This window comes from Eucyclogobius newberryi, unplaced genomic scaffold (genome assembly GCF_026437365.1).
Source record: "Eucyclogobius newberryi isolate DKJ021-1_F unplaced genomic scaffold, fEucNew1.0.hap1 SCAF_5, whole genome shotgun sequence".
In the NCBI taxonomy this organism is placed as follows: Eukaryota; Metazoa; Chordata; class Actinopteri; order Gobiiformes; family Gobiidae; genus Eucyclogobius; species Eucyclogobius newberryi.
The window spans coordinates 35,699,161-35,724,003 of NW_027316167.1; the positions used below are offsets into that span (position 1 = coordinate 35,699,161).

The following is a 24,843-nucleotide window of genomic DNA, read 5'->3' on the forward strand; positions in this document are numbered from 1 at the left end:
GAGGACAGGAACGTAGACCGACCGGTAAATAGAGAGCTTTGCCTTTCGGCTCAGCTCCCTCTTCACCACAACGGTCCGATGCAGCGACTGCATCACTGCAGCCGCTGCACCGATCCGCCTGTCGATCTCACGCTCCATCCTTCCCTCACTCGTGAACAAGACCCCGAGATACTTGAACTCCTCCACTTGGGGCAAGGACACCCCACCCACCTGGAGAGGGCAAGCCACCTTTTTGTGCAATAACATTTAATGAATGAACATCCAACTTATTTAACAAAGGTTATCGGTTATTATTATTATTATTATCTGGAAATGGAATGAAGGCAATTTTTAAGGCCACATCTTATGTACACTGCCTGGCTAAAACAAAGTTGAAGGTGGCGACACAGGTAGAGAATTATTCGTGTCATTCTGCTTTGGCAAAGGAACAAGAACTGAAAATAATGTTTATGCTGAAATCCACACGACTTTCTCTCAGTCAGATGTTCCCTCATCAGGATGCGGTGTTAGTGTTCCATCCACTGGCAGCAGAGGGAATTAGCAAGGGGAAATAAACAAAAGCTAGCTTGCCCCGACATGCTGATGTGAGCACACAGTTGTAATGAAGGTGATTTGAGTCAGAAATGCTCAGAATGAGTCTGTGATGATTTATGGGGTTAAAAACAGCACAGGAGACCTCCAGATCTCCATCTTTGTGTTTTTGTGAGGCTCAGAGAAGAAGCAGAGAAGAGCAGCTCGTAAACAGGATTCATGAAACAAAAAGTGAAGATAAAAACAACTGCAGCTGTGTTTTTGATGAGAGATCAGTATTATAACGTGGTTCAAAGCTCCAAAATGTCAAGCTTTTGTTTATTCATACATTTTTCAGCCCGGAAGGTTTCATCTCTTCTTTTAGGGAGTGTGGCCTTCACAAAACACAATGCCGTGGAGATGGTTCAAAAGTCCATAGATAAGTTGACTATATTTTACAGTGGGGAAGGCAAATGGGGGCTCACACAACATGGAACCCAGAGTCTTTTAACAGTAGTGCAGCCCCTGCCTCGCAGTGCTAACCACAGGGGAATTCAGTTTGCACCTTTCAGTGCCGTATAAAGCCTGATCCAGTCTTGTGACCAAGTAGAATCATCCTCACTTTCATAGTCAGGCTCCTGTTCAAGTTTTATTATTTTCCTACGCGTACGCTCTGGAATCTCGTCTTCGGCGTTTCTCTTTGGTCTACCTCGGGGTCGACCAGTACGGGCCCGTCTGCTTTTTGACTTCACGGTCTGCTCACTCTTTTCCTCCTCTTTCACTTTCTTCTCCTCTTCTTCCTGTGGGTGATACTTTTTAAGGTGGCTCTTTAAACACACGTTATGATTGAAGGCTTTGGGACAGTGTTTGCACCTGTACGGCCGCTCCCCGGTGTGAAGGCGCATGTGCGACTTCAGGTGGCTGTCTTGTTTGAAGCTCTGGAAGCACACGGAGCATTCGAACGGCCTTTCCCCCGTGTGCACCGCCACGTGTCTCAGAAAATGTTGCTGATCCGCAAAGCTCGTCCCACACACTTTACATTTAAACGTATCGAAGTGTTTCTCTTTTTTGTGAGCGGCGCGTTTCCTGAAAGTGGGAAACGTCAAAGCGCAGTGCGGACATTTGAACGGATCCTTCTGCTTCAGGTGGATCAGCTCGTGCCTGATCTTGTCCACTTTGGTTTTGAAGCTGACGTAGCAGAACTTGCAGTGGTACTCGTGGGTTTCCGAGTGCATGTAGCTGTGGACTTTGAGAGCAGGTTCGGAGACGAATCGTCGGCCGCAGTCGTTGCAGGGAAACCGTTTCTCTTTGTGATCGCATTTGTGGCTCTTCTTGTAAAACTCCCCACACTCGGTGCAAAGCTGCATCTTCAATTTGGGCTCTGAAAGAACGAGTACAGACAGATTACATTTTGTTTATTTGTTTATATGCTGAACAATCTAACCAAACCGTTAAACTAGAAAACATAACCTGGTAAATTAATGAAGTAGGCTATGGTACAAAATATTCATTCATCATAATTAAGAAAAAGGATGTGTTAAATTAAGATTAACTGCGATTAATGAAGGTCTGTTTTTAATCGCAACAAATTTTGGTCAAATTTTGTGATTTTGTGATATAAATAATTGAATTGAAGCAGAGTCCTCACCAGCCTTGATTTTGCGCCACTTCTTTTCCCTCTTCTTTTCCCTCTTCTCATAGTCGCTCTCATCGTCTTCGCTCTCCTCATCCTCGCTCTCCGCCTCTTCGCGCTGCTCTTCTCTGTCAGCATTCTCCTTTTTTTTCCTGATTTGATACTTCAGTTTAGGAGTCCAGTCGTTGTCCGAGTCCTTTTTGCAGCGCTCTTGCTCAGCGCCGGACCCGTCGCTCTCCTGCTCCACTCCTGATTCGTCACTCTCATAGTCGTCTCTGTTCTTCTGATCCACGTCTGGTCCTTTGCTCTGATCCACTTCTCTGTTCTTCTCCTCCACTCCTGACCCATCGTTATCATCGTCGTCTCTGTTCTTCTGCTCCACGTCAGATCCTTTGCTCTCGTGGTCGTCCTCGTCTTCTTCTTCTTCATCTTCATCATCATCATCTTCGGCTTTGTCTTCACTTTCTCCATTGCTTCTTTCAGCATCCTCCGCACCACTCACATGCTCCTCTTTTGGCTCCCTCTGTAAAGAACAACAGCTTTTTGATCTACAACGACTTAGTAACACCGGCTGTACGCTGACTCCGGTCCCGAACGCTGCACCCGCACTGGAGTCAGCGTACACAAGGTGTAAGTATCAAGTAATGAATGAGCTCGATAAGCACTCGAGGCCGAATGTGTAGCAAAACCCAGGTCTAGTTCTAGGAATCTATATTGCTCTAAAATAATCAATACTTTGAAACAATTACAGCTGCATAAGAAACTTTACACAAGCACAGCCAATATTAGATGCGACAAATGATGGAACTACTTTATAATTACTTGATAAAACCCATAATATTATCCATCTATTCTTTAAGCTCATACATTCTAAGATTGTTGACATTGTAGTTTTTGGACAAATTTGAATATAACTAGCAGTTGAATATTTTGTTGAAGTTATAATGTGTGTATAGCTCTGTAAATACAATACCCTGCAAATAGGAATGATAATAATAAAAAATATAGCCGCAAGTGGCAATGATCGGCCCTTGCCACGCCGCCGCTGCCACGCCGCAAGAGGAGGGGGCGCTAACGCGCCCCGATTGTCCTTTTATTACGCCTACTGCTGAATCTGTGACGCTGTCACATCTTCTCCCCTTTGTTTTACCATCAAAAAGCAATTTTATTTTGAATTCTTGGCAAAATGTGCGGCTTTGCCGCACAGACACCGTGACTCTTTGAATAAAAATGTGGATAACTTTTGATGGTCCACCCCTGAAGATGAGTCTCACCAAATTTCAGGTTAATAGGGCTGACGCCCTGGGAGGAGTTTGTGAAAGTCTAAAGTGTAAACATGTTCAGGCGATTTCCCCATTGGAATAACATGGAAGGTTTCGGTCATCGTTACGGCAAAGCCATAACAATTATGACATGGGTCTAATTTACTTTTTTGATGGGTATGCCAAAATTGAGTTGTGTGTCAAATTTCATATAATTTCGCAAAACTAAATATTTAACCTCCATATAAAATCTGTAGGGGGCGCTGTGGCTCCAAATTAATTTATTTCACTTCAAGTAGGTTTAGGGCAAAGAGTTTAACAACTGATTCTAATTTGACGCAATTCGGACTTTATCTGCGCAAACGGCAGAAATGTTAAATTTGGGAGATTTCTGAAATTCTAGCTACAGTTTGCGGCTTCGCCGCACAGAGACCGTGACAGGTATCAATGTAATTTGGATAACTTTTGATGTCCCACTCCTCAGTAGCATTTTCACAAAATTTCAGCTTTTTAGGGCCAACGCCCTGGGAGGAGTTCGTAAAAGTACGACGTTTGGAAAAACTCCGAAGTCATGTTTAGCCATTTTTGAAGCAATATGGCCGACATTTGGTTGGGCGGACGGCGTTGCCGTAATAATATTTTTTACTTCTCTTGTCACCATCTACCTCTGCGCCAAATTTCATGATTCTACGATCAGATTTTTTTTGGGTCATTTCCCATCTCTCAATGCATTTTTGGTACATTTGGGGGCGCTGACGCGCCAATTTTTTTATTTTAGAAAAGGGAAATAGCCAGAATGTAGAGAGGCACGATTTTTAGAGGTGTGCAAATTTTTGTGACTTTTCGTCAATGTTCACAGGGTGAAAAATAGGGGGGTTGGTCCCGAGAAGAAAGAAAGAAAGAAAGAAAGAAGAAGAAAGAATTAAAGCCGCAAGCGGCATCCAACGGCCCTCGCGGGCCGCCGGCCTTCCGACTCTGCGCTTTCGACTTGATAAAGATGGCGCCCTTATTGTGTGTTGAATTAAAAAAGAACTTGACAGACGGCGACACATTGGACATGGCCAATCCAGTGCAAATCAACACAAGTGTCAGTCAAATTTGCTGCTCCGCCGCACAGAGACCGTAGCACTTGGAATAAAAATATGGATAACTTTTGATGCCGCGCTTGTGTAGATGATATTCCCAAAAGTTAAGCTTGATCGAGCTATTGCCCACGGAGGAGTTTGTTAAAGTGTGAAGCATAAATGTGAACATTTTAGAGATTTCGCTGTTTTCCCATTTGTGACATCTATTTGCGGGTCCGCCACACAAAGACTGTACCACTTAGAATATAAATATGAATAACTTTTGATGCCCCGCTTGTGTAGATGATTTTCCCCAAATATGAGTTTGATCGGACAATCGCCCTAGGAGGAGTTTGTTAAAGTGTGAAGCATAAAAATGTGGTGATTTGAGCGATTTTGCGATTTTCCCATAAGGATAACATGGGATGTTTCTGTCATCGCTACGGCTACGCTTTACCAAATATGACTTTGGCTCCCATACTTTTAATTTGGGGATGGCAAATGAGAATTGTGTGCAAAATGTCATGTCATTTGGAAAAAACTCTTGTTTATAGGCCACTCTGAAGGCCAAATAGTCCAAATTCTGCGAAAAGTTTGCGGCTCAGCTGCACGGAGACCGTAAATGTTATCCATAAAATTTGAATAACTTTAGATGCCCCACTTGTCTAGAGGAGGTACACCGATTTTTAGGTCGGTGGGCCAAACACACTAGGAGGAGTTTGTTAAAGTGTGAAGCGTAAATGTGAACATTTCAAGGATTTGGCGTTTTTCCCATTTGTGACAGTATATTTGCAGCTCCACGGCACAGAGACCGTACCACTTAAAATCAAAATATGGATAACTTTTGATGCCCCGTTTGTGTAGATGATTTTCCCCAAATATGAGTTTGATCGGCCAATCGCCCTAGGAGGAGTTTGTTAAAGTGTGAAGCGTAAAAATGTGGTGATTTGAGCGATTTTGCGATTTTCCCATAAGGATAACATGGGATGTTTCTGTCATCGCTACGGTTACGCCGTACAAAATATGACTTTGGCTCTCATACTTGTATGATCAGGATGGCAAATTAGAATTTAGTGCAAAATGTCATGTCATTTGGAAAAACTCTATTGTTTATAGGCCACTCTGAAGGCCAAATAGTCAGAATTCAGGGAAACGTTTGCGGCTCCGTCGCACAGAGACCGTAAAAGTTATCCTTAAAATTTGGATAACTTTAGATGCCCCACTTGTCTAGAGGACGTACACCGATTTTGAGTTTGGTGGGCAAAACGCACTAGGAGGAATTCGTTAAAGTGTAAAACATAAAAATGTGGTAATTTGAGAGATTTTGTGGTTTTCCCATAGGGATAACATGGGAGGTTTCTGTCATCGCTACGACTACGCCGTAAAAATTTAGGCATTTTTGTGATTGGCTTTTGTGATCGGGACGGCAAAATAGAATTTTGGGTAAAGTTTAGACAATTTTGGTAAAACTAATTTTTGACCTTCAATGTTAATTTAAAGGTCACTCTGTAGGGGGCGCTATCGCGGCCATTTCAATTTTGTCAGCCTAAACTGGTCCAAACTAGAAAGTTGAACAACTGATTCAAATTTGGTCCTAATCGGACTGGTTTTGATCAAATGGGAGCAATTTCTAGATCTGCAATATTCCAAAATAAGTTGTCCAACTTTGCGGCTGCGCCGCACACAGACCGGTAAAGGTATCTCAAAAAATTGGATAACTTTAGATGCCCCACTTGTCCAGAGGACGTCCGCCGATTTTGAAGTCGGTGGGCAAAACGCCCTAGGAGGAGTTCGTCAAAGTTTGACGTGAACAAAATGGCTAACACAGCGTGTTTTCATTTTCAAAGGAAGATGGCGGCCATAGGGTAAGTCTGGGGGCGTGGTCACAATGATTTTTTTTTTTGTCCTCACGAGAGGAATGCGTGTCCCGAATTTCGTAGCTTTACGACAAAGTTGACCTCGGGGCGTCTCCCATAGGCGCAATGTATTTTGACTTTTGTCGGTGGCGCTGTCGCGCCATTTTTCTGACGAAAAAAAAAATGGCCCAGAAAAAACAAAATTTTTCGCCGATTCTGAATTTTGGGCAAAGTTTGGTGAGTTTTTGAGCATGTTCAGGGGGTCAAATTAGAGTTCAAAGCGCTGAAGAAGAACAAGAAAAATAATAAAAATAATAATATTTTTAGCAAAAACAATATAGCCGTTTCCACTATAACAACAAATTATACATCGTTTGAAAGCTCTAAGCCTTCCCGATGCCGCCATGGGGTGGAATCATCATTACGAGCGCTTACGCGCTCGTCACTCCCTATTCCGTCGGGCTGCCCCGCCCACTCCCCATAGACTTCCATTGATTTGAGCAGATACAAGCATGGCCCATGCCTGCGGCATGGATTCTCGCGTACGGGACGATGCCAGGAGGGTTTTTGGAGGAATGCAGCGCTTCGCGCTGCTGTTGTCAACAATTAGTGAATGCTATGACTATTTCTGTCATAGCAGGAGTAAGTATGCATGATCCATGCCTTCGGCATGGGCTAGTTCACTGTACTTGCCAGGGGCGACAGTTGCAACGCTGCCTTTGGCAGCGTTGCGGGAGCAATAGGCCCTCCGCCCTGCTGGGGCTCGGGCCTAATAATATTCCGATGCGAAAACAATGTTTCCCATTTTTCAAATATCATAAACTATACATTTTCGGAAAGCGCTCGCGCTTTCCTACCTCATGGTGTGGGTCCCTGGTCACTGACGGGTACTTTCGTTAATTTTGAGTGGGCTCCGCCCACTTTGTGTTTTTGGCCCTCTAAACAGTAATAATGTTCAATTTTTGCATTACATGCTTATATGCACGGAACATGCAAGAGATGGGGAACGTATTCGTGAGGTACTTAGCGCAAATGAGTGCTTTACTCCCAATCTAAAGTGCTCGTTTAGTGCGCACTTTTGCACGGGCTTCGCCCGTTTACAACGGTAATGTTCCATTTTCCTACTACTAATTAGTATGCACGGGGCGTGCATGAGTGGAGGAGTGCGTTAGTGAGTGTTTGGAAGTGGGCCTTACGAGATTAATAGGCCTCTCGCCAGCTTGTGGCGCTCGGGCCTAAAAATAGACTTGCCACAAGCTGGCAAGAGGCTTATTAGTGCAGTAAGACCGTGCAAAGCACGGCAGCGAAAGTGCGACGCACTCGCCCGCTTCCAAACACTCACTAACGCACTCCTCCACTCATGCACGTCCCGTGCATACTAGTAGGAAAATGGAACATTACCGTTCTAAATGGGTGAAGCCCGTGCAAAAGTTTACATGGGGATGTTTGCGCTAGCTCACAAATACTTTTCCCATCTCTTGCACGTTCTGTGCATATAAGCATGTAATGCAAAAATTTAACATTATTACTGTATAGAGGGACTTTGTGAGGCGCAGCCGCAAACTTTTCCCTTTATATGTAAAGTAAAGGGGAGAAGATGTGATAGCGTCATGGATTCAGCAGTAGGTGTAAAAAAAGGAAAATTCCTCTTGCGGCGTAGCGGATATTGATATTGTCAATTTCAACCTTGGAAATGTAAAGCTGGTGTCGCACATCCCTAAAAAGCAGCTCTTTGGAAATCAGAATATAATGCTAGAGCTCTGTTAACATGATAGCTGTTGATAGCATTTACAGTGATGGCAAAACTCCGCCCTGCCCTCTGAAAGTAGTGAAAAAGTGAGTATAAACTCCTCATGTTGGATAATTAAGATGCATAGACTGCACCAGGAAAGTGAGGAATAACTTTCGAGCAACTGGTTTTTACGTAAAAATCATGTACAGCTCCTTTACAGTTCTTTCATGTGAACCCAGAACATCCTTACGTCTCACCTCCAGAGTCACTTCGATGCTTTGGGGCTGATGCGGCTCGTTTCCGTTTCCAAAAAAGCCACATGCTGGACACCTGTTTGACACATTAAAATCTTACATTATTACAAGTATTGCAGAAAATCTAAAGAATTAGGAGACATTTGTTAAAGCTCAAGTGCAAAGTTATGTTTCAGAGTAGAGCTCTGTGTAATCTGAAGAGTTGTACTCTTCTGTGTCTCAAGGCCAAGTCTGTTTCACTAGTCTCACTCAGGATTCTCCACATCCACCAAAACCCTTTAACACATGCTCACTTCCACCAAAACCCTTTAACACACGCCCACTTCCACCAAAACCCTTTAACACACGCCCACTTCCACCAAAACCCTTTAACATACACCCACTTCCACCAAAACCCTTTAACATACACCCACTTCCACCAAAACCCTTTAACATACACCCACTTCCACCAAAACCCTTTAACATACACCCACTTCCACCAATACCATTTAACACAATTTGAGTTTCGATTGAATGTTATGTTTAACGAAAGATGCCAGTATTGAAAGAGGACAGTTTGTCTATTTATGAATCATAAATCCAACGTCACATTTTTTTAAATATCAAGTTTTCAGTTTAAGTAACATTAAAGATCCCATCATGCTATTTTTCCCATTTCGTAGTCTACTCTAAGGGTATATTTGATCATAATAAGTGCAACACCAATAATATAATAGTTATAAAATATCACCCATATCTTGGACTCACAAACCCGGAAATGCAAATGGCTTAGTTTGAGATTCACCCCCATCCTTGCGAAGAGCAATCTGTCACCCCCGCCCACTCTGGGACGTAGTCTCAGCCTGGAGACGGTGGGAATGTAAACAGAGGCCGAGGCGTGCGGCGCTACACAGCGCAGGACACAGCAGCACATGTCAGCAGCAGCGTTGGAACAATAGAAGTAGCGTTTGAAGCTAACTGTGCCTAAATAGCCGCGGTTCCTCTCGAGCGCGGGGGCGGGGGGAGGGGTGCGTGTTATAGGTACAGAGTGCTTCCTGGAGGATGGGCTGAAACAGGGAAGTGTGAGTAGGCCCCGTTCGTCTGCTCATCCAAGGGGAAGGATAGAGACTTTTCTCTAGCTAAAAACTGCAGGAATCAATCAAAAAAACACTTTGGACACATATGAGGCACCAATAGCACTGTAAGAAGGCCAATAGCACTGTAAGAAGGCCAATAGCACTGTAAGAAGGTTAAAAGCTCTAAAAAGTCAATTTAGCATGATATGGGAATAATCAAACCATGTTTTGGGATATTGAAAAAAAAAAATATTACAAGTGCAGTGTTTACAGAGTTCAGACTCTTTAAAGTTGGTGTCCACTGCATGATTTTGTCTGTTTGCGGCGAAAGATTTATGATGGTGGGGAAGACCGTGAGTCATAGGACCCTCGCACAGGGACTGTGTTCTGTCTTATGACTTTTCATTCAGCATGTGTTGCAGAGTGACATAAATAACTCTTATAAGATGTAAAAATCGTGCAGTGGACGCCAGGCTTAAGTCTGCTCCAGATCGGTCCAAGTTCTCTAAGTCTAAGTTGTCATGGCGACTGAGTGAAACTCAGAGTGAGTCTGATTTATGAAACCCATGAGTAGTAAAGTAAGTCAGACTTGGCCATTTGAGTGTCGCTTAGAAAGGATACAAGTTTTATGAACCTGCTCTGGTCTCCCTGGAAACAGGTTTAGACCTGAAACATGGGATTCTTACTGAGTATTAGTTAAGCAGTTCTCATTCCAGTCTTTGCTCAAATGTAAGCCGTAAACTTATCTTAGAAGAAATTTAAAAATAAATAATAATTTCTAAAATGATCCGACCTGGCCATATTCAATTATCATTTTAATGGACAAATGCTAAGCTAGTTTCTAAAGAGCTATAAATACTGACTTTAGCTCAGGTCCAGATGAACTGCCGTGTGTGGTGCACTTCTGAGATGTTTCAGTCCTGCAACACAAAACGTGATCAGAAGATGTCAAAATGAAATTATCTTAATCAATTATTAATCTCGTAGATTCGTAGAATTGATTTTTGTTGAGACAAAATCTTCCGTTTAGCAAACAATCCTGTGAAATATTTGCCATAAAATCATAATAAATGTAAACATTGTTCAGATTAAAATGGTTTACAGTATAAATATTACTCTTTTAAAAGGATTGTTAGAATGTGTCAACGTGTTTGTTACTAATTACATCAAAACCTCATGTTATGAAGCCCTTAATCAATGATAACAGTAGATTTGACTTTTGCTTTAAATATCAAAATTGTGACAAATGAAAGGATTAAGGTATAGGTTAAATCAGGGACTAAACCAGAACTAAAGCAGGACTAACCCAGGGACTAACCCAGGGCTAGACCAGGACTAAACCTGGTCTATTGACTCACTCGTCTGACTTTGGTGCTGGACATTTGAACGTGGGTTTCGCTGGTATCTGAGACGGAGCGATTTGAGTGAACTTCTCGTAGCTGCAACAAAAATAGAAACTAGGTGATAAAATATAAGATATTGAGGCTAAAACCAGATAAACAATTAAATCAAAATAGTAAAATGGCCCCAATGGAGAACCCAAATGTGGGTATTGGAGTGGATATTAAGTATTTTATAATTGTCCTGTAACATCTTTATTACTCAATCTTTTCCTTATAAAACCGTAGATGTTTGGGTCTCAAATGTATCTCACAAGTAAATTAGAAGTCGCTGGGAGATGAATTTAGGCAATTACTAATTTAATACATGTAATAGTGTTGCATTTATCGTTTCATTGCTCTCGAAAAGCTTTCCTTATTTCTTAGACTTGTAACTTGGTCTGTTGGTGAGACCCACTCCCACATTTAGATTTTTTTTAAACCTTTTGGTGGAACATTATCGGTAAAATGAAAAAAATAAAGTAATTTACTGTAGTCATTTTCAACCTCGGAGTCCAAACCAGACGGTGGGGACTATAACGAAGGCCTTATAATCACCTTAAGTATTTTATAATAATGACTGTTATATTACGTGTATATCAACCCAAAAATAATTATACTTCATCCATATAAACCGGTAAATGTCTGCGTCATCGATGTCTCCACAGGTAAAACACGGGTCGCGTCAGGAAACATCTGCTTTCCTCTCCTCCTCCGCCGCCGCGGCCCCTCTCCCTGATCACCAATTAAGCCATTCCGCAAAAACGCCCGTCTTTTAGGGGTTTTTCCCGTTTTGGCGCGTGCATTTCGCGGCGTTACGTGGCACACTTCCAGGTAAACGTGAAATGTGAAATGAGGCTGACCTGTCCAGGAGGTGTTCGGCCAGTTCGCAGTCCTGCGCGAAGCCGAGCCGGACGTGCAGCTCCCTCCATCGCGGGTGCGTCTTCTGGACGTTGACGCGCGTCTTGCTCCGGTCCCGGTCCCGTTCGCGCTTCGCACTTCTCGCCTTTTCGCTCAGTTGTTTCTTGCGATTAGACGGTTCCGTGTCCGGCTCTGGATCGGCCTGAGAGAGCGCAGAGTCGGGCAGAGACCAGAGGGCCACGGTGCAGACGCGGAGCTCTGAAGTCGCCATGTTTTGTTTTCTTTTGGAGCAGCGCGCTCTCTTCTGGCGATAAGAGGAACTTCTGCACATGCCTCTTGTGGTTTGATTGATGATTAATTATGTTCTGTCGGCTATTTCAAAATATTGAATCCACTGGTGATTTTTCTTTGAATGCCTGTTTTATAAAACCTGCACAGAGACCAAAATTCAGTCCAGACACTGCAGGTGAATAAGAAAAAAAACTTTTAATTTAAACATCAATTTTACAACTTTGCATTGTTTTTTCACATAAGTATAAAAAAATCTTTTACAAGTTTTCACCATGTCATGTTTTCCTATAGGATTTATGTGTAAAAGCTGCTACAATGTCTTAAACGACATTTAAATGTAAAAAAATGAGCAGAGCAAGTTTAAATGTTTGTCTTCATTTTGTCAACATATTGGATACATAAACCTTTACTGAGGATTTTGGATTTGTGTAGATTTGAGTCAACTAGATCTGACTGCAAATTGCCTTTTTAGAATCTTGTGTGAATAAATCCTTGTTCTGTTCCGACAAAACAATGTCCCGGTTAAATCTTTGGATGAAGTGGATGTTATATAGCCATATTAGATAAATAATTGAGATTTAAATGTATGTTATAGGTTAATAGTAAAAAATCATAATGTGTTCTTTAATGTAGATAGTTCACTAAGATGAAATGCTATAGTTTTATTTTCATAATGGAACCTTAGGTACGTTCAATATGGAACTAAATAAACTATTTGTTTGAAAGAAATATACATTTTGCATTTGAGCAAAACTTTGGAACCAGAAACCAAAGCCGCGGAAGGGAAACACTTCCCATCTCTGTAAGATCAGGAACTCCTCATGAGTCACAATGTAAATATCCAATGAAAGTTGAACAAATGCGAAGAACAAATGTATCTACGAACAATAAAGTTAAGGTGGGTATATGGATTAATATTCTCTGCATGTAACCCATCTTTCAAATGGCGCAGGAGCGACCAGTCTCAGGACCAGATCTCAGCCTGGTCCGGAGGCTGTAGCTGGAGGACTTCATGTGGTGCACCTTTTGGGTTAATGGGGGAATCTGGAGAAAACCCACTCAGACACGGGGAGAAACATGCAAACAGAGCGACCCGGGTGGGACGGGAGTCGAACCAGCAACCTTCTTGCTGTGAGGCTTGAGTGCAAACTTATCTACAGACAATAAGTTAAACTTTATTGAGTATAGGCCCAGTCATTACTGAGATATTAACAATAAACCAGGGCAACAATGTTGAACAAAACATTTTGAATTCTATGGATTTAAACTGGAACTTTAAACAGCCGACATCACCTGTGACGTCACAGCTGTTGGAGGTCAGCAGTAATTGGCAAAAGAGTCAATGGAGAGTAATAAAATGTTCTCTTAACATCGTAAAAGCTCAAAACACTTCTAAAATGTGTTTCAGATAAGTATACTGACAAATATAAAAGACTACAACTAAATGTTTAGTTTGTACCAGGCAAAAAGTTAAAAATTTGCACAACCTGGTGAACACAACCCATTCAGTCCATTAAAGGAATTACGGAGGATTTTTTGGCGCCGTTAAGTCCTCCCACATATCAATCATCCCTTTTGTCCTACTGCACACCTGCAGACTCGTTCTGGCTCGTCCCCAGCATAGCAGCACGTCTCCATGGATGCGCATGGATGGTTGATATGCCGATGTGTGTTTAGCGAGATCCTTCAGAGTACAGGCTGAAGAAGACTGTGTTCGAGCTCAGAAGAGACGGAAATCTGTGGATACGAGAGATGCGATCCAATCCGTCGCGCTAATAAACAAACACACGTGTGGCAGCAAGGCTTTTACGCGCTTCCGCACGGGGATCAGGGTGCACATGCGCACTTTTCAAAAAGGGACAAACAGTCGCTTGAGTTCTCTAATCGGCAAAAAATCTTCTATTATTCCTTTAAGTAGAATCCTCTTCACTTTCATAGTCGTAAGTGTCCCGTTCTGTTTTTAACTTTTTCCGTCTCATGGTCATCTTCTTCTCTTCTGCATTTCTTTTCGGTCGGCCTTTGGGTCGACCGGTCGTGCACCATTTGCCTCTCAACTTCACCGTTGTCTCCCCGTCCTCAGTCTGCTCACTCCGTTCCTCCTCCTCCTCTTCGTCTGGGTGATACTTTTGAACGTGGCTCTTCAAACTCACGTTATGATTGAAGGCTTTGGGACAGTGTTTGCACCTGTACGGCCGCTCACCGGTGTGAAGGCGCATGTGCGACTTCAGGTGGCCGTCCTGTTTGAAGCTCTGGAAGCACACGGAGCATTTGAACGGCCTTTCCCCCGTGTGCACCGCCACGTGTCTCAGAAAACTGTGCTCATTTTGAAAAGAAAGCCCACACATCTTACATGTATTTTTTTCTACATGTTTCTTTTTGTGAGCGGCGCGTTTCCTAAAAGTGGGAAACGTCAATGTGCAGTCTGCACATTTGTACGGATCCTTCTGGTTCAGGTGGATCAGCTCGTGTGCCAGCTTGTTGGCTTTGGTCTTGAAGCTGATGTTGCAGTATTTGCAGTAGAATTCGTGGGTTTCCAAGTGGAGGTGGCTGTGGTGTTTGAGAGAAGATTGAGAAATGAATCGTCGGCCGCACATGTTGCACACAAACGGTCTAATTCGGAGGTCGCACGTGTGGCTCTTTAAAAAAAACGCTCCACACTCGGCGCAAAGCTGCCTTTTCCGTCTGGGCTCTGCGAGAAAGAACAAACAGATTACACTTCAAAATTACTAAAAACACAGGAAACTTAATATGTAGAAAAGTTGCTTAACGTGTTCTGAAACACATGAGATTCTTGTACTAGTTCATCAGATCATGTTTACAGCACCCAGGACAGGACATTTCCCAAATATATTATCAATATGAGGCCATGTAAAACTATATAAAAGGGATGACATACAGTAATGAGCTTAGTTTAGTCTTTATTTGAAGGGATCAATCTCAGGCAAATTAATGAATGTTAAAGTAAATTCTACCGTTTCTCTGGGGAAATTTGTCCTCTGCATTCGAACCAACCGTCAGTGCTGGTGGGGAAGGCCTCATTTCCTCAGAAACTACGATAAGATAATCCTTTATTGTCCCACATGGGGAAATTTCATTGATGCAACGCAGGTAGATACAGAGGTAGATACAGAGTCTACATTTACGGGTCTGTGAGCGGGGTCCAAGATATGGGTGATATTTTCAACTATTATGCGTTATGGGTGTTGCACAACAATTATATATGATCTTTAAGTTTGTTTGGTTCTTGAGTCAGATATTTGTTTAACCTGTCTTTATAGACCTGGGTTAGGCTGTTGTTTTTTGACTTTCCCAATGCATTGTGGTCAATATTGACAAGTGCTGCCCTCTGTAGGGAAGAGTGTGAACATTTCGACAAAGCCATAGTGATGAACATCGCTACTTGTGCTCCAAATGAGTGACTCGTCGCCCGTTGTGTACCCTTTAATTACAGACTGAAGGCGGTTGCGTGTACACTCAGGTCAAACCGGAGGTGACTAGGACGAGTCTCGTACTCACTATCGTCGCCGCTCTCGTCTTCGCTCTCGTCCTCTTCGTCGAATTCGCTCTCCTCTTCCACGTCCTTTATTGCACGTTGATGCCTCGCCTTTGGAGTCCAGTCATCGTCCTTTTGTTCCACTCCTGATCCCTCACTCTCCTCCTCTTCCTCTTCTTCCTCCTCTTCTTCTTCCTCACCCTCTAGATCGCTCTGATCTGCACCACTCACAGGCTCCTCCGTCTGCTCCATCTGTGAACAGCAAAGACTTTTATACTTTCTCTCTGTAAATAGTGATCAAATATGTAAATCCTCATTCTGGCCTCTTCGTAGTGACAGAATGTACATTTTCTGACAAAAACATAGATGGTGCACTTTAATAAGGACGACCAAACTTATTTTGTCAATATAAAATCTGTTTCTGAAATTTAAAAAAAAATAATAGTTATAAAATACGGACACAAAATTATGAGCTTTGTGTTTTTGATTGAAAACAATCACATTTTTTTGTAGTTTTTCCTGGCCGAGAGGGAGAGTCTAAGGACAGAGGACCCTGGGACATCGTCCCTCGCCACCACAGACATTGTCTGACTCCATCGCCACCACAGACATTGTTGATTCATTTCTCCCTGTGGCCCTCAGAGGCAACTGTTGTTGTGATTTTGGGCCTTACAAAAATAAATTGATTTGATTTGTTACCACATACAGAAGCTGGTTAGTCTCTGTTGGGGCTTTAAACTCCTATTATTTATTTTCCCAAAGTTTCTGAAAAAAAAAAAAAAAGTTTAATTCCAGATCCTGCACGAGCCTCGACTGTTGAGCGCCGTATCATCGCTCAGCACAACGGTTGCTGTGATGGCTAAAACTCTGCAGAGTCCCACCTATTTACCAAACTATTATGGATGAAATTCAGTTTTTTCTTTTAATGACAGAAAACCAATATAACAACAACCTGATCATTTAAGTCAATTTTGTTCACAAATCAGTTTTCTACTGGTCAAACTGGTCCCTCACACCAACAATCACCCCAAGAACACAAAGACAGAACATATCGTTAGAATAAGCCCAGCCTGATTTGGTCCTTCCTCTGCCCAAATAAAGGCTATAAAAATAATGCTAAACAAGAAGCACATTCTGCATTCTCACCTCTAGAGTGACTTCGATGCTTTGGGGCTGAAGCGGCGCGTTTCCATTTGGAATCTTTGAAACAAACCCACGTGCTGGGCATCTGTTCAACACATTAAAAACATTACAGCATCATTTAGTTCAGCTGAAAGTCTATGATATCCACACATTATCCACTTGTGAGTTTTGCTTTTTTTTACCATTATGTTTCTGTACTTTAGGTTGGACATCTAAATTTGGCCAGATTAAAAACACACTTGATAGTTTTAAGATTTTTCTCCCTCTTTCATTCGTCCGCTTGAGCCCAGTGCAACTTTTCTGGTTGAGGGTTCGCCATTAGTTTATTTCCATAGATAAATAAGCTTAATTAAATTCTGCAGAACATATCAGTACAAGCAATAACACATCCAGAGGCCAGTTTCAAATACCAACGCTAATGGCCGCGAAAAATGATTATGATTTATTATACTCACTTTGACACAGGTTTAGATAAAAGACTGTGTGCGCTTGACGTCTGAGTTAATGATAACGACGGCGTCTCGTCCCTGTAACAAAGTCATTAGGCCATGTCAAAACTAATCCAAGCAAAGTTTATTTTAACTAATTATTTATGGAAATGGGACAAGAGCTGGTGCCACAATATTCTCGGTCCGGCCGTAATCAGCAAAAGTTGGGAGTACCTTTGTGTGTAATAACAAATAAAACAAGTCTGAAGTGTTGGCAACACTGAAGCCATTTCTTTGGGCATTTCTTTGGTTTATTGATCGTACAAATGAAGAGCATTACAGGTGTTTTCTCAAATACATGTAATTGATCCTTAACTTCACATTGAAAGAAAATGCTACGGCAACATTTACAATATAAGAAAGATAAAAACAGTCAAATCAGACTCCCAACTGTCCAGCTGGAGCGAGGTTGTGATCAAAAACCTTTGTCAGGACCAGAGCAGACTGCCTTTTCTTCAACAGGACTGCAATTTACCATATTTAAAAAAGGACACATTTTATAAAAAATTCACTTTTTTGAGCTTGTATCTCTCGCAGCAGAAAAATTCTCTTGATTTTTTAAAATTGAGAATTCTTGTTCGGCTACTGCGGATTCATTTGCAGTCCACACCAGAGGTAACCGGGCCAATCACATGGCATTTGGGGCAGGACTAGACCAATCAAAGAGCAGCATTGTGTTTGGGCTAAAACAACCAAAACCAAAACAAACACTAGGGCGCCGATGGACATCCTTGGGCCTAGAAAGGCCCAAGGAGAAATACGGAGAAATACGGACAGTTTTGCTTTTCAAAAAGGTGCACACAATGACAATCTGTACAATTGTGGAGGAAAAGGAGGACTGTACTTTTCTGAACTCTGGATTTAACACAATCGAGATGTTTCAGATTCTTCTTCTGTTGTGACGCTTCGATCAATCAGTGTGAAGTATTTTTTAACGTCCCAGCAGCTTTCGGCGAGAGCTTAAACCATCATTCAACAAAATAAGGGTAATAATTATTGTCAAATCATAACCGTTTCTATGGATTTCGGCTCACGTTTACAGTCTTGTTGCTAGGCAATATTTGTGGAATGATATTTGTGCTCATGTCCAACCAGGAAGTACAATTTTTAAAGAAAATTGCTAAATGTTTAGTAAAATTCCTTCATGGGCCGGGAATTGAACCCAGGTCAAGGAGCCTTCCCAAGCACAAGTCTGGGAAAAGGAAGAGTGGCCAAAGAAAGACACAGACCTTCAGCAAACTTTTATAGGCAGATTAAAAATATAGAATATCTGTATGTGTTTTTATTTTTGAATTATGTGCGATATTTTAATCCATTGTTAATCCATTCGAGATTTATTCACAAATGTGTAAATGCTAAAACCTATATACATATAATTGTTTTAAATACCCCGCCTAAGGCCCGAAGTCACTGGGATAGGCTCCAGTCACCCGCGACCCCGAAAGGGAACAAGCGGTAGAAAATGGATGGATGGATGGATGTTTTAAATACATTCTTCTATGCAGTAAAGCATTCTCTCTGAACTGACACCAGTGCCATGATATTCTGAGGTTTTATTAACGAGCCCGGTGCACAGGCAGAACCCTCAGGTAAGCAACTATGATTATAAAAACAATTATTCAGATCATTTACATCCAGAAAAGTCACGCTATAAATGCTGCATTTTGTGCATTTAACTTTTGAAAAGTCCAGACATGTGTACCTTTCATCCAGCTGCACAGACTCCTCCTTCAGCTCTTCAACACAAACCACATCAAAATCATCAGCACTAGAACAAAACAATCCCACACAGATCTATGAAAATCATGTCATGCATAATACACCATATTTGTGGTACGTTATGGTTACCTACTGTTGTGGAAGTGACGCATTCTTCTCATAACTGCAAGAGAAATGCAAACGCTGCTTCTTAGTTTGTGTTTATGTCACCGACTCTTGTATTTATTTCAATCAGAAGACTTCACTCAGTCAAGTACAAATGTGGGAATCAACCTTCAAACTGGGGTAATATTTTTCCACGTTGATATTGTAAAAGACAAATAAAAGTCTAACGGGACTGTAAGTTAGAAGTGTTATTCCAATGCCCACAGACATTGTGTTTAAATAAATGAACGTTGTGTTAGCCGCATGCTAATGCTAACCTTTAGGTCTTGCTACAACTTTGTACAAAAGGAAAAACCCTCAGTGTGAAGCAAACAACACGTTTAAACTCTTCAGAACTCACTTGTCCAGAAGAATACGAGCCAGTTGTAAGTCCAGCGTGAGTCCGAGCCGGTCCCGCAGCTTTCTCCACCGGGAATGATTATTACCAATATTGATCCGTGTTTTAGCTCTTCTCGTGTCTTTCAGGCGCTTCGCGTCTTTCTTTTCCTCCGCAGACTTTCTCTTCTTAGGCTGTTTGGCCGTGTACGCCGTGACGGATAACGGCGGAACGGGAAACTTCCCGGTGACGGTTTGGTCCGAGGCCGAGGCCATGCTGCGGTGTTGACACTCGTGCACGCGCAGCACGCACAAGGAACAAGCTCGGGAGCGCGCGCGCACGGTCACGTGACCATCACTACTATTATTACACTATTAAAATGTATAATTAACTGAGCTATATCAGAAAATACATTACTTTAAAACATAAGACATCGGTTGTCACGTAGCACCATGATTTTTGATGATCAACTTATCTACCTTAACCAAGCAAAAAAACTAACTAAACCTGCTTTTCCATAAGAATTCCTTAATTGGCAGCATGTGATTGGCTATATTTATTTTATTATGTTACTTATATTACAGATGTGGCCAAGAGTGCACAGGTGCATCCTGGGTAAATGAGCCAAACCAAGGCTGCAGAAAACATAAGGCTCTGGGTGAAACAGTGTCGAGGACGGTTTTAAAATATACTGTCTGGAGATAAAAGTAATTTGGCCCGTTTACGAGGATAAAAGTCAGATTCAAACCATTAAACTGAGTCTCTAACCAGTCCTTAGCTCTAACAAACCCTTTGGCACATTGTTAATATCCACATTTATTATTAATGTTAAGACGGTGAAGTGACACTGAGGTTGACCACCAAAGCACACCCATTATGGCTCTTCCTTCCAGATTGACGAGAGATAAAATATTTAGCACAAAATTCAGTAGTATCATCGAAGTCCAGATGATAAAACTGAATTTTTCTACAATGGAACACTCCTGGACGTCTTGTTATAAGCACAAAAAAAAGGAGTACTGCTTTAGACATTTAATCGTTTACCAAAAAGTGAAGTAACTAAAACGGGACTAAAGCAAGACTAAAGTAAGGCTTGTGGAAAGCTAAAATAGGGCTAAAGACTCACAGGTTTGACTCCGGGGCATCTGGAGATTTGGTTGCGATTTGCTGTGGTTTCAGAGATGAGATTTGGACAAACTTCTCATAACTGCGACAGAAACAAGTTGTTAGCAGTAATAAAAGCCCCATAGCCACAAAGGTGATCAGTCAGGTTAACATGTGACTTACGCCTCTTTTGGAAGCTCAGATTTGCCTTTGTCTGCGTTTCCGTCGTCCTTGGAGACGCTACACAGAGAAAACACGAGGATGAACCAGAAAATACAAATATTTTTAAAGTGTGCACTAGAGCATACCTCCATTCTAAAGGCTCCAGTTTGACGCCGTTTATGTCCCTGTAATTAGTTACAAAAAGGTTATTAAAAGATTAAGATCAGGCCTTACCATTTGTGAACTCATTGATCATTCATCAGCACAGAATTTGTTTCTTTTGAGTCACACCTTAAAAAGCCTAATAAGAGAAGAACAATCCAATTAATCATTTGTTTCAATTAGTCCTACACCATGACATAATTTTATCACAAACAAAAGCACCAATTACAGCACAATAACAATGAAATCAAAGCAACTGAGAACATTCAGGCCAATTCAGTTATTGTAATGGTGTTTTTTGTTCCAATACATTGGAACCAGGCTACTATCTTTTTCTGCAAAATGAGGAAGAGGAGGGGGGAGGCAACAGCAGAGGAAGAGGAAGGAGGAGGAAGTAGGAGGAGGAAGAGATAGAAGAGGAAGCAGAGGCAGAACAACAAGAACAGGCAGAGAAGGAGGAAGCCAAGCACTGATCTGGACCACAGTCGTCATCTTCCTCTTCTTCTGGGTTTATAGGCTGTGGAAAAACAAATTAAAGTGGTGCACCTGTGCCACCTTCTGGAAAGGAGTGTAAACCAGATTGTCCCATCCATTTAAATTCATGGCTGGACCAGAGCAAACACCAGGAAACACCGAGAACTCAGGTTTAGAATGTTCATGCGATTTCCATGAGTGACGCCATGCGCCAGGGAATCAAAATGTGTAAAGTTACTTGAAGAGCATTTCCCAACATCTGAGAACATCTAGAACAGTGAATGTGTAGATCAGTCTGTAGTGAACAAGTGACTTACGCATCTTTTGGAAGCTCATATTTGCCTCCGTCTGCGTTGCCGTCGCCCTTGGATACGCTACACAGAGAAAACACAAGGATGAACCAGAAAATACACAATCAAATGTTATAAAAGTGTGCACTTAGAGCATACCTCCATTCTAAAGGCTCCAGTTTGATGCCATTTATGTCCCTGTAATTAGTCACAAAAAGGAGAATAAAAGATTTAGATCTGGGCCTACTATTTGTGAACCCATGAACATTCATCAGCACTGAATTTGTTTCTTTTGAGTCACAATTTGAAGAAAAAATAGCCAATTTAGAAGAGAAGATCAATCTAATTCATTTATTTCAATTAGACCTACCATGACAGGATAAACAAATCATAGCATCAATTACAGCACATTTGGAAACGACACCAACCATGAAATCAAACAACTGAGCAACATGTTTGTTTTCAGGACATTTCAGTTATTGCAATAGTGTTTTTTTCAAAAATTAAAAACCTAATACATTGACACAGCTGACTGATATCTCTCCTGCAAAATGAGGAGGAGGCGGCAGCAGCAGAGGAGGAGGTACAAGTACTGATCTGGACCAGAGCCAACACCAGGAAACACTGAGAACTCGGGTTTGAAATGTTCATACAATGAATGTCCACGGGACTTACGTGTCTTTTGGAGGCTCATATTTGGCTTCGTTGCTGTCGTCCTCAGAGAGGCTAAACAGAGGAAACACAAGGATGAACCAGAAAATACATAATCAAAGGTTATAAAAATGTGCACTAGAGCATACCTCCATTCTAAAGGCTCCAGTTTGAAGCGTGTTTTGATCCTGTAATTAGTCACAAAAAGGGGGAACAACAAAACGGTGAATAAAGCTTTAGATCTAACCCTACTATTTGTATTTATGTGAACTTACTGATCCTTCATCTGTGCGGAGTTTGTTTCTTCCGATTTATACCTTGAAAAAAAAAAAAAAAAAAAAAAAGACAACTTAAAGGCGCAATGGACGATTTTTCGGCGATTTGAGAACGCAGGCGGAAGTGCGCATGCGCACTCCCCCGTGCGGACTGATACAACACGCATGTGCGTTTGTTTATTAGCGCGACGGATCGCATCTCTCGTCTCCCGTAGATTTCCGTCTTCTTATGAGTCATCTCGAACAGTCTTTCTCCGTCTTCATTTTGTCCCGTACACTGAGGGACAATGAACTATATTATGATAGATCAATGCGCTTAGACACGCGGAACCGGCTGCAGGTGAGCGGTAGGTGCGTTTTATGATTGATACGTGGCAGCACTAATTGGCAGTCCACGCCACGAGGAAATAAGACTCAGATTTGGGTAAAAAAAAAAAATCATCCATTCAACCTTTAATTAGGCCAGGGAGTCTCAGGACTTGAGTATTCAGCTGAAGAATCGAAGAGTGTCCACAAGGTTTCTTCACTACAACTGGGACAATAGTCGGCTTTGTGTATAGCCCATTAAAGGCAGAGTTAGAGACACATGCGCCTGACCCAAGAATTTATTTAGCTTTTCAAAATGACTTACGACTAATACAAATTTACAGTTCAGAGTCAAACTTCATGCCCTCTGTGGTTAATGTCTCTCCATTGGGTGAAGGCATAACCTGTGTATCATATCTGTGACACATACCGGTGTTTATGTACTCATGGTTCCTCAGGGTCCTTTTGGTTCAGGAAGTGCTGCCAAAAAAAGAGAAACAAGAGTTATGCAATTTGATCAACACATTCTGTACAGATGAAAAAACTTACTTCAATAGTTACTCATAAATATTCTAAATCTAATGTTGTCACATGGGACTCGAACCCTTGTCCTGACAACACTATCTGGGCAACACTATCTTTGAAACACTGGGTGACAAAGCTTATTGTTGTTGGTACAACAGGGCAAACCTTGTTGTTGTGCAGATTTAAACCGTTTAAAATCACTATAATCTGGTGACAATCAAAAGCACAACCTCACCTGTCGTGGCTGAAACGCTTCTGGTTCCGTTCTGTTCCTTTCTGATGCAGGTTTTTGTAGAAATCGCGGATAGGAATAGAAAGTACTTTTTGGCGAGTGTTTGACGGAGCCTTCACGCACGGACCATGAATGACACGCTTCCGGGAGCGTGCGATCCCATTGGCCGCTCAAGACCCCGTGACTTTACGTCATCTAGAGGTCAAAATAAATATCGGTACGTTCATTTTTGAAAAATATTATTATTAAAAAATGTATTAATAAATTTGAATATGGAACAACAAAAACAACAGAACAAAAATAATACTAATATAAAGAAACAATCTGGATCAGAGAGAACACAAGGTGAAGGAATAAAATGAGAAAATAAAGGGGTGGCATCAAACAAAGAGAGTGTTAGATTTATAGCATATTGAGTTCAAAATAACGATCCTATTTTGTCCATTGTTTTGTTTTGTTTTTTTGTCTATTTTAAAAATACCTACATTTAAACAATTAAACACTGCACTGTGGCCTGACCTCTCTTTGATACCGTATCGTCTGATCGTCTGATTTCTGGATTTTTCTGAATTAAATTAACTGTTTACATCTGACAATGAACAGTGCCTAACTTATTCCAACTTTAATGTCCAACTAAAAACTAATTTATGAACAAAGTATACATGAATTACTCTAAATTGCCCCTAGTGAATGAATGTGAGAGTGTGTTAACCCTGCAACGAGCTGGCCCCTGTCCAGAGTGTACCCCTATGGCTAATGGATAGGCTCCAGTCACCTGCAACCCCTAACAGGAACAAGCCGTAGAAAATGAATGAATTTATCTTATTGTTTTATTATGCTTCTATATTCTTTTGATGTTGCTCTAATGATATCACTGACCCACTGCTACATGGGGATGAGGGTGTTCATCTGCCCTGGTTCTGATAGAGAAGTCAAACACAAATGTATCTGACTCTAGTTCTTACTCACCTGACGATGTCCCTGGCAGAGCAAGCGGGAGAAGAGGGAGAAGACACACCTGAAAATACAAAACAGGAGAAACATCACTTTCATTGTGATTCACAGATCTGATGTTTGTACTGCAGGAAGAAACGTTGTAACATTTACACAATTAAACTTATTCATATTAAAATCCTTATTAATAGAATTATTTATTATTATTTATCCTCAACTTTTAAATTTACATAAGACTTTTTTTCTGCCACTGTTGATGGTTCTAATGTAACACCTGTGCCTTCCTTCATCTTGACTTCTGACCTCTGACTCAGCAGTGATGCGTTTCCTGTGGACAGCTCCTCTTCAAACAGTCTGTTCCTGAAGTTCTGGTGCTGAAACTGGAGCTGGCTCTGACCGTGATAGTAACTGTGAACTGGAGTGTCTTCATCAGGTTCTTTGGTCCAGTGGATCACAAAGTCAGATCCTCTGAAGCGGCAGGGCAGAA

At 41.7% G+C, this 24,843-nt stretch overlaps 2 protein-coding genes across 3 annotated transcripts; both read right to left on the bottom strand.

Moving 5' to 3' along the window:
• Positions 1 to 291: 291 nt before the first annotated feature.
• Positions 292 to 11,877, bottom strand: LOC140380745 (uncharacterized). The gene is made up of 6 exons (XM_072464650.1): positions 11,609 to 11,877; positions 10,725 to 10,805; positions 10,230 to 10,286; positions 8,315 to 8,387; positions 2,159 to 2,666; positions 292 to 1,891 (listed from the first exon to the last, which is right to left on the bottom strand). The coding sequence occupies exons 1-6, from the start codon at positions 11,875 to 11,877 to the stop codon at positions 1,065 to 1,067; spliced, it is 1,815 nt and encodes a 604-aa protein (XP_072320751.1). The 3' UTR covers positions 292 to 1,064.
• Positions 11,878 to 12,220: 343 nt separating this feature from the next.
• Positions 12,221 to 23,487, bottom strand: LOC140381276 (uncharacterized). Of its 2 annotated transcripts, XM_072465311.1 has the most exons (14): positions 23,406 to 23,487; positions 23,076 to 23,125; positions 22,340 to 22,381; positions 22,214 to 22,252; positions 22,089 to 22,139; positions 21,573 to 21,611; positions 21,441 to 21,497; positions 20,634 to 20,672; positions 20,509 to 20,565; positions 20,348 to 20,428; positions 16,989 to 17,060; positions 16,537 to 16,618; positions 15,414 to 15,642; positions 12,221 to 14,586 (listed from the first exon to the last, which is right to left on the bottom strand). In XM_072465311.1, exons 3-14 carry the CDS (start codon positions 22,348 to 22,350, stop codon positions 13,808 to 13,810), a joined length of 1,536 nt encoding a protein of 511 aa, XP_072321412.1. In that variant the 5' UTR covers positions 22,351 to 22,381; positions 23,076 to 23,125; positions 23,406 to 23,487; the 3' UTR covers positions 12,221 to 13,807. The 2 variants fall into 2 exon arrangements, with proteins under 2 accessions (XP_072321412.1, XP_072321413.1); XM_072465312.1 differs by lacking the exons at positions 20,348 to 20,428; positions 20,509 to 20,565; positions 20,634 to 20,672; ... (5 more) ...; positions 23,076 to 23,125; positions 23,406 to 23,487 and adding exons at positions 18,724 to 18,789; positions 18,874 to 18,903; positions 19,246 to 19,591 and having other exon boundaries at positions 12,226 to 14,586.
• Between the last annotated feature and the right edge of the window lie 1,356 nt (positions 23,488 to 24,843).